This window comes from Balaenoptera borealis (assembly GCF_965194805.1).
Source record: "Balaenoptera borealis genome assembly, chromosome: 1".
In the NCBI taxonomy this organism is placed as follows: Eukaryota; Metazoa; Chordata; class Mammalia; order Artiodactyla; family Balaenopteridae; genus Balaenoptera; species Balaenoptera borealis.
Window position 1 is genome coordinate 78,861,468 of NC_138860.1, and position 13,063 is coordinate 78,874,530.

The window sequence follows — 13,063 nt, forward strand, 5'->3', positions numbered from 1 at the left end:
TAACCCCTTATTGCTTGGTTTATGTATCTTCCCTGCCCTGTCTGTTTCGGGAATCTACATTGCATGGGCCTTAGGGCCATGTACAGGGTCACGGGTGCACATTTGGGATGGTGGGACAAGGGGACAGAGCTCCCCTGCATAACTGTTGCTGGCCTTGCCAGTGCTTGGGTCCAGAACTCCACTTCCCAGATTATAGAGAACACCAACTCCCCGAGTAGGAGTTGATGATGATGGTGATGATGATGATGATGATGATGATGATGATGATGATTCAGCATTTCTCTAACTCCAGAGTTAAAAATACTCTTCATCCCAGCCTACTTGTTATTCCTCACGACTACCATGACAGGTGGGTGGAGGAGTGTTATCTCCAAGGGAAAAACACATTGGGGGCTGTGGCCCAGAATGCCGGAGGGACCCACTTTTAGAATGGTTTACCCACCCCTATCACTGGGCTCCCTGGCCAGGTGATCTCACTCTGATTCTTCCCTAACACTAGCTACGCAGTGAATTCTTATATGTATTTCGATCACACACTGAAGAGAATGGCCATGAAATCAGAACTAGAACTCAGCGCCTTAATCTTTTCTTTATGCGCGGAGCCACATTTTTCTTTAGCAGTGAATGTCTGCTTCCGCATTTGGAGGAAAGTGGACCAATCTCACCTGAGGCCTGATTTAATCGATAACTCCAAGATTTGGGAGGGGAGTTACTTTGACCTGAGTAACTTTAGAGCGCAACACCCTGATCACAAAGGACTCTCTTAAAACTTAATTTTCTCCATTTGCTCTTAGGTTGCCAGGAATTATGCTACTTCTGCAGAAGTTACTGTGTAGTTTCCTAGTCTAAGACACTGAGGGCAGGAGTGTCAAAATATTCTCTCACTACCTGCTCTACGTTCCTTTCTAACTTTGTCCTCTCCAAGCTCCCGATTCGCTTCCATTCCCAATGTTATAGTGCGGTCAGACGAAAGAAAGCTGGGGCCATAGAGGTAAGAGTTATTCTGTCATGGGGGCTTGTCTGTCCTTTCAGGTGTACTTCCTTCCCTTCCTGTTGCTCTTCAGGGCAGGCCCCTGTCCCCTCCCAGGCAGTAGGATCCCCTAAAGGATCTCCTTGCTCAGCTCAGATATGCTCCGGCTCACATCCACTTCAGAGCGCCACAGCTCAGTCACGCTTCAGCTGCCTGCCTCCCTGATCTAGGCCTTCTCTCCAGCTCGCTGGCCTCTCCACCCTTTCTGGCTTGAGCTGCTGAGACCTTGCTCCTTTGCGTTCCCTCCCTCCATTATTTCTGTTGCTGTCTGGTTTTCCCTCCTGGAGTCTTGTTTATCTACTTTCTCTCTGGCTCCCAACAGCCTCTTGGGCCCGAAGTCACTACTCTCTGGGTGTAGCTTTACTCTCCCAGGAGGCGTACACGATATAAGTGAAACTGGAAGGTGAATAGGGTGGGGAAGAGAACCTTCCCTGTAAGAAGTCCCTACTATACTGATTAGCCTCATAGCTTGGTAAAGTGTGGCCAAGAGGTACAGATTTATAGAACCAGGGATCCTATTCTGTTAGATGATCCAAGAGATTTAGGTTTGGAAAGGACGGATCTGGGCTCAAACAGGTTTATTATTGCATGAAGGCAGATACCTTTTGCTTCCATCCTAAGCAGTTGTTGAAAATGAAAGGCTTTTGTTTCCTGGGATTGGAATGGTGTGGGGCTTAGCTTTTCTAGGCTGAATGAAGAGGAGGGAATCTTTAGGGTACTTGGCTAGTTGGCTAGCTTGCCTGTGGTGGGTGTGAGGGTGGGGTTAAAACAAAAAGCACATCTTGATGTTAACCCGCTTTTCACTGAAAAAAAAAACCAAAAACCCACTTATTCCAAATGTTTTCCTATATCCAAATGTTAAAAAAGTATACAAGTTTAAGTGCCGTGAGTAACTATATTTGATACATTTGCTAAAACCCTGCAGTCAATTTGCATGTTCTAGTCATTTTCTACTGACCCCTAATGGCCAGAGGTGGTTATTCCTAAGATCTTTTTGAGTCTTCTAGACAGAGGATGGAACTGATGTCCCTTCTGACTCCCTGTTACCAAAGTTCAGTAATTCCTTGCCTTCTCTTTCTGTACCTCATTCTTCCTAAAATATTTTCCCGTCTATGATTCTTAGAAGCATAGACTTTTAGAGTTGATAAGAATCTTAAGTAGCAGCTAGTGCAAACTTCCCATTTAAAAGATGAAGAACCAAGGCTCAGAGAGGCTTAGAAACTTAAGCATGGTCACACAGGCAGCTAGTGGGAGCTGTGGTTATAACCCCAGTCTTTTGTTCTCGTTGCCATTTGACAGCAGTCCTGTGAACTAGCTAATTTGGAAGTTAAGTTGCCATTTAGTGTGATTTTACTTCCAGTGACATCCACTCTTCCTGCTTCCCATCTCCCTGTGCATTGTAGTGAGGAACCCCAGGACCCTAGGTCTCAAGGGAAGTAACTCTACTAAATGCCAGGCAGGTTAGAGAAGTTGGGGTGAGATGAGGAAGGAGTCTCTGAAGGTGCGAAGAATGGCATCGTCACAAATGTCGGGGACTTCATGGCAGATTCCAGTTCTCACAAAAGAGGAGGCCGTGGGGCAGAAGCTACTTCCATGCCCTTTAGGAGTTAGAAGGGTGATGAGGAGGACAGGCCGTGTGTACGTGTGCGTGTTGGCATCTGTGTGGTGGAGAGCTGGAGGCTGCTAACCTCATTGTGATGTGGGAGACAGAGACTAGAAGAGAGAAAACCGCAGAGGAGCTTTTCCTATTCTTGAGCTGGTGAGAGAAAAAATCTGGAGGCAGAAGTGGGCTTGCAGTAGGCTGAGGGGGGCCTCTCGGAGACTTAGTTAAGATTCTGAGGAGCAGAGACTGGGAAGTGGGTGGCAGAGAAGGAGGTGGGGACAGCTGTTGCTTTGATTTGCTATTGAGTCAGTGTTCTCGGTGCATTAGCACTGGGAGGGAGCCCTGGGCTGGCCCCCAACAAAAACAAGCCCCTCTGGAGCCAATACTTTGTTATAGTAAGAACTGCAGTTGGGAGACAAAAGGAAGGGGATCTAATCCCAAAAGAGCCCCTTCCTCGCCTTAGCGCCTACCTTCTAGGACTGGGCTCTGTGCTCCAGACAAGTGTCTAGTGTTCTGTACTAAGAGGCTGGGGGGGGAGGTGATGAGACAGAGCAGAACGGATGGCTCAGTAAGGGCTGCTGGGAGCATGGGTTCCGTGCAGGGCTTTGACTTTCATCAGTTATTTCTCAAGCAAGTCCCTAAGGTCGGGCATGAAATCACTCCAGTTGATGACAGCCTTGAGCCATTTTAGAAGTGTCCTTTTACCCCTATCTCCTCATTCCCTTCCCACCATGCTCACATGCTCAGAAATCACAACAGGTATGACCTGGAGTCTGTATTCTAATGCAACAGAGAGTCAGGAGTCTAGACTTTGAACTCTCAGATGTCCCTTGAACCATGTACAGGCACTTTTATACCCTTTCCCTAAATGTATCTAGCTGCTTTCACACGTATGTAATAGAACTGGGGAAAAAAATCACCCCATCTTAGGAAAGTACTTAGGAAAGGATACATAACAGAGTCAGTGTGGAGTAAATGAAAGCATAATTCAGTTTAACTTGTTGGAAAATATGTTTAGCTATGAGAAAATAGGGACTGGGAATGGGAGGGAAAGCCCAGGGACCCTGGGGAGAAGTAAAGAACAGATTCCCTGAGGAATCTCCAGCCAGGTGCCAAAGCCTTGCTCCTAACCCTCCAGAGCCTCAATACCTGTTTGAGTGCGTGGCTGCATTCCCTTCTCAACAAGCTCTATCTCATTCTTTGCTCTTTAATGTCGCACTTTAGATATTTCAGGTTGATGGCTTGGTGTGGCGGGATAACAATGCTGTGAAAAAGTTTAATTTGGTAGAAGTCAGGCAAGAAAGCACTCATCTCGGCTGGCTCTCATTTTACTAACTTGTTTTTACTGTTTCTCTTCACTGGGTCATCAGAATCAGGGTGTGGATGACAGGTGCAGGGCAGTGATTAGGAGGATCACATGGAGAAAAAGGTGGTCTGCTCTACACACCCACACTACTCCGGGTTCCCCTCTTCTGCCAATCCTAGCTGAGATGTAGTCTCTGCCCTTCACCTTTCTCACCTAAAAATGTATTTTTCAGCAGGTGGTTGTTCAATTAGCCTTACTTTGGGCCTTCCTGGGAATTTAACCCTTCTGTGAGATAGACACATTCTTCCAAGTCTGCAGACCTCACAGTTCCTGATATGGCCAATAATTCTGTTCTGACCCAGAGATCTCCTCCTCTCCTTAAATCTTCATTGAGAATCTCTTCTTCAATGTGGATATACATTCGATTTTGTTCCCCAAGATGCACATATATTCCAACCTGGTTACTCTCTTTTTCTCCTTCAGTATGTGTCCCTCACTACACACATGACAACTACCATTTTCACTCCTTGTATCTCTGTTTTCATTTTTTTTTTTTTTTTGGTCATAAACATAGCTTTTTCTTATGACCCAGATACAGAGCCCTTTTCACCAGCCTGTTATTAATCAGAACCCCTAATGTCCAGCAAACCATATGGTTTAAACTCAGATTCTCCCCAAAGCAGAATTCAGGCTCTCTCTCCTGCTCAAACTCCCCAGGAGAGGGCCAGAATCCTCTTCTCCCCAGGGCTGAGGCTCAGTCCATCTGTCACTGACACTGGACTCCAGGGCTTGGAAACCAGAAGAGAGTTGGCATTAAGCAGCAGTAGAGGATAAATGAGAATGTGTGAGGCCCACGGGCTTAGTGATGGTGGGTTTTATATTTGTTTGAGATTATAGGATGGAGATTAGAGGAGGGAATATATAATATGTGTTTGGAAATTTCTTCCTTAAGAACTAGAGTAAGAACTAGTAAGAACAAGTGAGTATAATTGTCTCACTGTTAAGTTTGCATTTGCTGAGGGACAAATGATTAGGAGCAGACGGTAAAATGGGCCCCTCATTTTATGATAATGAGAGAACTTGACTCCAGGCTCTTCAAAGACTGACCTAGGCTAGGCTAAGTCTTAAGTTACTTGTCATCGATGTATTTATTAGAGGTTTGCTGGGTTTCCAAGGAGCATTGGGTATTTAAGTCAGAGACTCAATAAACCAGTTCACCTTCTGGAGCTTTTTACTCTGTCTGAGGCTTTGGCTGGAATTCTAGAATCCAAATTGGAAGCAAAGAGCCAGGTCCCAGAAGAAAAATGAATACAAGAAACAAGGATCTGCATATTCCCAATGAAATCTGGTATTGGAAGTATAGTTCTCCATTCTATTTTGCTAACAGCTGGGACTATATGCAGGAAATGGAGAACTAAGTAATGGCTAGCTTAGAGATGAATGGCTGAGATATCAGCCTTCATTTCTTTTTCTTTTTTCCCTAGGGTGAGGTGATGCATCTGACCTTTCTGACCCTGAACTGGAAGTAAATGAGCCAAAGGTGCTTATAATTAGCAATCAATACACAATTAGTGTAGGTCTAGCTGGGGTAAGGAAAAATAAATCCTTAGAGAAAGCAACATTTTAGTTCTTTATATTATTTAGCTTTCTTATTCTCCTGGAGACGTCCAGGAGAAAGATGGAGAGAGATGAGAGGGCTAAAGAATCCCAGAGGTAAGAGCTCACATAGAAGAATGATACACATATTGAAAAAAATGTTGGAGTCTCTGCATGAGAATCCTTTCAGAAACATGTCTGCTCTTTATGAGAACGGGGTCTCAGGGAGATGAGTAGATGGGAGAAACTCCAGCTGTTACCATAACCCTAATTCTGTCTTCTTGAAGGCTTGCTCATGGAGATAAATCACTTCCATTACCTGTCCTTGAGGAATGAAGTTTCTCCTTGTATCAAATAAGGAAATGGAAGAGGGGTCCTGGAAATTAATTCTGGAAACCTGTCTCCCCAGCCTCACTCTGGTGTAGGTCATTCGTAAGTGTTAACTCTTATATGAACTATTATGCAAAACTGACATGGGGAAATCAGCATTTAGGGGAAGAGAAGCTTGTGTAGCTTTGATGTGATGGGAGGAACAGGCTATCTAGTCTCAGACTGGCAGGGGCTGAACATTCTCATTGGGATCATTGGCAGTACCCCAAAAGAGTAGCAGAGTCCAGTTTAAAGATCCATCTCCTGAGATCTGGCCAAGGACTTGGACTCTGGGATAGGATGGTTCTATTTAAGGCCATGTAGTCTGTACTAGATGGTTATAATGATGAGGGACATGAGTCAGGGATTTGATATTTATCTTCTATGCCTCTCATATATTGAATTCCTCTATTATCTATTCTGATAACCTATTCTATATGTTGTCTTTACGTTTACTGCTAAGGCTGAGGGGACAGGAACGATGGGTACCATGACAGGACAATTAGAGTTGGTTGTCAGGCTCAGAGTGGTGTTAAGAGGTACATGCTCATAAACTGAGTAGGACTCATTTTGCATTCCACATTTATAGTGTATATGTGGTTATAGTATATGAGCGATGTTGTCTCAATCTAAACCACGACTATTTGTAGTTCTGTTTTAAATCTATGAGTCCAAATATGGCAAAACATTCAGTTCTTTTGAGGCCATCTGAGGTCACTCTATGTCCTAGTCTCCTGAACATTGCAAACAACACTTCTTTTCAACCTCAGTATTATTTGCTCTTTCTGTCCCCTTCCTACAGGGGATTAGGTGGTAATGAAGAATCTCCAGATCTATATCTACAGGTCTTGTTTACCTCTTTCTGGTGGAGCAGGTCAGGGATCATAACGAAGATCATGTGTGTGTTTGTGGTAGGGGGAGGGAAATTCCAGCCCCGTTCTGAGGGCTGCACTGTAGCGAGTAAAGAGATTAGGAGCTTGGATGGGGAGCAGGACCACGGAGAGCAGCAAGAAGAGCCTGGAGTGTCCCTGTCAGGGGCTAGCACCATGGAGAGCTCAAAGCACCTGTGGTTTGTTCCACAAAGAACAGGGCAACCAGGATCGTAGGTGAAGGCAGCCAGCTCTCAAACAAACCAAACAAACCAGACATCAGGGCTTCTGCTAGGATCACGCCACACACATCACTTGCTCTCAAAGGCCTCCTGAAGTACTCTGTTTGAACCTGCCACACATACAACCAAGAGATTGTGCTAAAAAGTGAGGACCGCCACCAGACTGAGTTGGTCAACATGAGCCTCAGTAATTATGAAAATTACATTAGTATCAGTGGTGGTGGAAGAGGTTTTGACTTGCTACAACCAATTATGAATGAAATTAATAGTATCTTTCATTGTGGGAAAAAGAGCACCACAAAGCCTGTGTCCCCTCAGAGACACACTAGGCATGAGGAAACCAAAATGTGTATTACAGTCAGATAAGGTATGAGATGTATCAGAGTCCGAGTGCTCTAAGGCACCCCAAATTGCTGTGAACAGTCCAGTCTTGATCATACACAGAAAAATGGAATGGATTATGACTCTTAAAAAAAGGGTATTGTCCTCAGGACTTAGAGGCCTCTGTGTTAGTTGGGAAATTTGGCCACTCTCTTTAGACTTAGGGGAATTTCAGTAAAGGGACAGATAGTTCTCTCTTTCAGTACTTGTTGCTTCCGTGAAGAACAGGTAGCTTTAATGAGCTTGTATTTTGTAAAAATCTCAGCAGCTTCATGTGTTCAAGACTCTTGACAACTTGACTTCTCAGTGCTAGAATGGATGGATCTCCTTGTTACAACAGGACTGGATTGGGTTTTTACTTGGGTTATAAAACCTCTGAGCATCAGCTCGTTCTGACTTTGTAAAGAATCATCTCTGCTGCTGGTCCTAGAGGAAGAAGCAGATCTTTGGCCCCAGAGACTTGTTCTTCTCTATTTTACAATTACGTGGAGTGTTTGTTCTTAATTTGACTGAGTTCTTAGAGACCCTGAATCTTTTTCTGATGGCTTGCTTTTCTGGTGGTTTGTTTCTCTCTATTTCTTATAAGCATTCCCATGAGTATTGCTATTCTCGGAATTTATGGATGGACCTCTAGGACATGACCTTATCCAGGAAACAAAATGTTCCAGTACGTGGACCTATAGCCAATGATTCAACAGGAAATACTAACTTTTAGCCTGAAAAATGAAAGGAGAAGATATAATTAACAAAACTATCTAATACCCTGGCTTTTTCATTCAGTAGTCAGTAAGGAGCTGGTCCAGTCCTTGCTTTCATGGAGAACCTGGAGCCTAGATTACCACCCTTCAGTGAAATTCCGTTACTGAGAAATAGATGACAAAAAAGGGATTGTTGAGCTGGTTCTATTGGAGTAGGAAACAACAAAGAATGTGACTAGCCACGGCCCCAGGGGTTTTATTATTTCTCCGATGATAACCGTGAGGATCTTTTCCTAGGTTATTTTTTTGTGACCTAAGGACAAGCAGCTTTTGATTCTATTGTATATATTATTTGGACTGCAAGAAAGTAGTAGCAATAACAAGGGGTACCAAAATCAGATCTAAGGATTTTCAGAGCAATGGCACAACTACTTAGTCTGCTGTTTCAAAGTGACCAGAGCACCAAAAAGATGCCATCTGTGGAATTTTATGGCTGCAGAACTATGAGTCATTCTTCAAGTGAATAGTGAATGTCTCCAACAAGGCGCTCTTGAAATTAGATTTGGCCCTCCTTTTCTCCTCAGTTGGAAGAAGAGAGAGAGAGAGAGAAGACACCTAAGGGTAGTGAGCTGTCTCATTTACTGTCAGTCTAGGGCAGAGGATTTCAAACTGTATGTGGCAGAACCTCTGTCTGTGCCTTAAGGATTAGGGGGAGTGTAGGGGAAGCCAAGAGGAAGAGTGAGAGGGCTCCAGGTCTTACTTATCTGTTTCAATAAGAGTAATTCTCCTTGGATCTGTTTTATTTATTTGATAAAGGAATTTCACATCTTTAAAGATAAAAGTGAGAAAACCACTGTACTAAAAGAAACTACTAAAACCAACAGTGCTGTCTAGCCCTAGGGAGAGCTTAGGACAGAATCTTTGGTGTAACTGTTGGATAGGCAGCTGATATGCCACAGCTTGGACCCCACATCAGACAGACTGGTTCTGCATAGTATCAACTCAACTCTATGATACCAGTGTCTCTCTGATGGTTTCAACTTCTTTGTGCCAGAAAATGCACATGTCTGAAGGGAGAGCATCTCTTTCCCAGGGGTTCCCAGCTGCAACTGGGAAGAGAACAGGAACAGAAACAGAACAGCTACAGCTGCAACTAGGAACAGAAACTGGATGGAGTAGGTCTGCCAAGCAGATCTGTGGGCAGCTCTAGAGTGAATGCCTGCTGGACTTCTCCGGCACACTGGGCATGATCTCTGCACTGGGCACCTGGCCAGGGGGCTGCAGAATGGATGGCAGTGGACGGAAGGTCATTGGGAAGGGAAAGATATTCATGTGTGAGGCAGTGCAGTCCAAAGTTAAACTGCTATATCCTGGTATAAAGCAAAGTGACGCTGCCCACTTGTCTTGTCTCTGCACTAGATCAACGCACAGAGTGCTGGAAATAACTTGAAAAGGAAGAATCCAAGGAAGTCTGGTTACAATGTTGAATGTTGAGCTGCTCACCAGAAAGACAACCACAGAATACATTAAGTTCACAGGACTTGTATCCCCCAAAGCTGGAACTGCCAACTTCTGCCAATACTAGTGGACAAACGTGAGAAGGAAGGGGCAGGTGGCAAACTCTGAATATCTAAGCCATTCCTGAGTTTCTAGCCACAGCACTCATGGCCGGGTTCAGATAACAGTCGTTTGCCCTTCTCCAACCTCTCAATCCCTGTTCAGCCTTATGAAACCTAAAAAAAAAAAATGTATGCTGTACTTCAGGGAGCTGTATACCCCAGCAGCATATGAAGTTTGTTTTCCTCATTCTAAATGGAAATAGCCGCTCTGCCATACACCCTTGACCACTCCAGCATCTGTGTATTAGGATATCTTGTCCTTAAACTTTCACACCACATCTCTTCTTGTTTTGGTCAAATGTTACCAGGTAAGCTATATACTGCCTAGCTCCCTGCCCAGGGTCCTCAGGCCAAGTCAGGGGTACTAGACACACCTTCTTCATGATCCTGGGCAGAATGGCCTTAGGATCACCACCCATGAGCATTAAATCTATGCACCTACCTCCCCCATCAGAGTGGGTCTTTTTTGATCCTGAAGCTAAGAAGTAGAATTAATTTAGATAGAAGATCACATGTGGTTGTGCCTCTTGTACATCAGTACATCCTGAGACATTACAACCAGACATATGTCCACTGTCTGGACAGATGATGCTCTACAAGGAAAATGATGCTTGATTTGACTCTTTCTTGGGAACAGATCTCCCTCCCCATCCCCAAATTCTCAACCCCTCCTCCAGACATTCTCCATTCAAAATTTACTGCCTTCCACCCTTCCCTCAAGCCACTGCTCTGAAATATATATATGGATAAAGCATTTCTCTTCCTCTAAACCTTAAAGCCTGAGTAGGGGCTGGAGCCCAAATTGAAGACCAAGAAAGAATAGTGCAGTAGGTGAAGAAAGACTTGGCTAGGATATGGATTTACTCTCTTCTCCAATGTTTACATCCTAGAATTGAGCTCACAGCTTTCTGGGATGACTTCATTCTGTTTAGGTCTCAGCCTGGCCCCATCAGTTCCCATTGCCGAACAGGGGCAGTTTGGGTCATGCTCGTCTCTCTTAAACCCAGCTACCAGGATGGGAAGGCCAGGGGCTGCAGCTGAAAGTCAAGGCTTAGTAGAGACTCGTTATTGTGGTACATACACCCAGCAGCCTCTCCTTGCCTTGCACTTAGCCTGCCCTCCCTCAGGACTCTCTTCACCTCCTCAGTGAGTAGGGTCATCAGTACAGTCCTCTGGGGAAGGGGGATTCCACACAGGGGAGAGGAGGGGCCGCTGTCTCTATGGTGACTTGGGCAGGAACTCCCTTGGGGAGTGTTAATGGGTATAGAGTAGAAGGACTCAGCCAGCCAGCTGTAGGTAGGGGATCCCCAGTGTCCTCATACCAGCAGAAACTCCTTTATCATGATGGAGACAGGGCTGGGGGAGCAGGTCAGGAGAGATGGAGCAATTATTTCTCCAGCACCCTGGCTCTTCGCCTGTTTCCTTCAGATGAAATTCTCTACATCATCATCCCCAGTTTCAACCCCTCCCCTCTCCACCCCCGCCCCGCCCTGTGCCCATCCCTTCTGGCCACTGGGTCCATCACCCAGGAGCCGCCTCCCCTTTCTCCTCCCCTGCGGTTCTTTCTGTTTTTCGTTGGCATCTGGCCGGGCATAGCCACCACCCTCCCCTTCACTGTCCCCACATCCCTTGGCTCTGCAGAGGTCCCGGTCCCTCTTCCCCTCCCCCAGCCCAGCCTGCCTCAGATAGGGGCGGGGGAGACCGAAGGATGCATTCCTTTAGTCCCTTCACAGCCTGCCCTCCCTCCTCCAGGGACCTGAGGCTCGAAGCTGTGGCTCCCTTCCTGGTCTCCCTACAAACTGCCCCCTGCCACTCCATTAATCGTCAGCAGCCTTTAAGAAAGCTGAGGTGCCCCGACAGAGCTGACCTACATAGCCCGGTCCAGGGCAGGAGGGGGCCCCAAGTCCCCTCACCCCTGGCCCCGCCTCCTTCCCCCCCCCCACCTCCTTCATCTTTCTACGGTGACAAACCCAAGAAGGTTTGAGTTCCTGACTGAAGCAAAGGGGGCTAGGCAAGACACCCCACCCCAAATTTGGCAAATCAATCCTTAGCTCAGGAAAGCTTTGGGTTTTCTATGCATTTCTCCTCCCCAAATATCTTCATCCTTCCCTTGGCCCAGCCTCTCCCCACTGCCCCCCCGCCCCCCTCCCCCGCTCTGGTCTGGGTTTCTTTTACCAGCTTCTGCCAACGCTAGGGATGTTGCCATCCCGGGGCCCTCTCCGCCCAGTGTTGTTGTTTTGCTCAAAGGAGAAGCCCCCCACTTCCTTGCCCACGCCCCCCTCAAGAGCCTCACCCAGGTTCCCTTCCCTGCCCACTCGGAGCTCCGCCGTGGGTGGGGGGGACAGGCTGGGGAGCAGAAATGTTTGCATACAGCAGTTTGGGGGATTGCACTGGCTACCCAACCCCTCCAGACATACATACACAAACACCCGACACACGCCCTGACTGAAACAGCGACAAATCTCACTCCGCCCCCAACACACACTGACACAGACATACACACAGATACTGACACAGAAACGCAGAACCAGACACCAACACAGACGCGCACACCCAGACACACACACGTACATCAACACATCCATACCCCGGGATGCTCATAACAGACCCAAACCCCGACTGCACACGCAGACACACTCGACGGTGTACAAGGAGGGGGCATACCCGGCACACCCCACGATCCACAGAGACACGGACGCTCAGAGACAGACACAGGGGTATCAGCAGCGGCTGGCGACTTTAACCCCCGCTTCCAAACAAAGCCAACAGGCTCCCTCCGCCCCCGCAGCCGGTCGGAACCCCCGCCCCGGTCCCTCCCCACCTCCCCTGGCGCCGCCCCCTCCCTCACTCACCGTCCTGGGAGAGGTTGGCCCCGCCGGGCGCCCAGCAGCTGGCGAAAAGCAGGAGCAGGGGCAGGGCGGAAGGGGCCCCCATCGCGCTTCCCGGCCGGCTCCCTGGCTGGGCGCTGGCGAGCCTGGGTCCCCAGGGACTGGGGCTGGGGAGGGGGTAGACGACGACACTGACCGAAAGGGCGCCCCCGAGCCGCTTCGGAGCCCGGGGCCGAGGCGGGGACCGGGAGGGAGCCGGCGCTGCTGCAGTCGCGGGGATTAAATAGGGCGCTCGGAGCAAACCATTCGGTTGGAGGTGGAGGGGGGGGTGACGGGGGCTGGGCTGGTCGCGGGGGGGACAGGTTGCCGCATTCCCCACTGCCCCCCGCCTCCTGCACCCCCTCCGTGCAGTCGTGGTGCCTTCCACCTTCTCCCTCGGGAGCTCCACCGGCCCGGCTCGGGCGTGGAGCAGAGGGAGAGAGCTGGCTCAGCAGTGGGACCTGGCGCCCACCCCTCTTAGGC

The 13,063-nt window shown here is 47.6% G+C and overlaps 1 protein-coding gene across 3 annotated transcripts in view; it reads right to left on the minus strand.

The window, feature by feature from the left end:
- CADM3 (cell adhesion molecule 3) overlaps positions 1 to 12,812 on the minus strand; it is a 30,274-nt gene extending 17,462 nt beyond the window's left edge. The window contains exon 1 of one of the 3 annotated variants that reach the window (XM_082406311.1): positions 12,566 to 12,812. In XM_082406311.1, coding sequence (XP_082262437.1) covers positions 12,566 to 12,647 — 82 coding nt within the window. In that variant the 5' untranslated portion in view covers positions 12,648 to 12,812. The remainder of the gene's footprint in view (positions 1 to 12,565) is intronic. The other 2 variants (XM_082406312.1, XM_082406310.1) reach the window with 2 other exon arrangements.
- Positions 12,813 to 13,063: the final 251 nt, after the last annotated feature.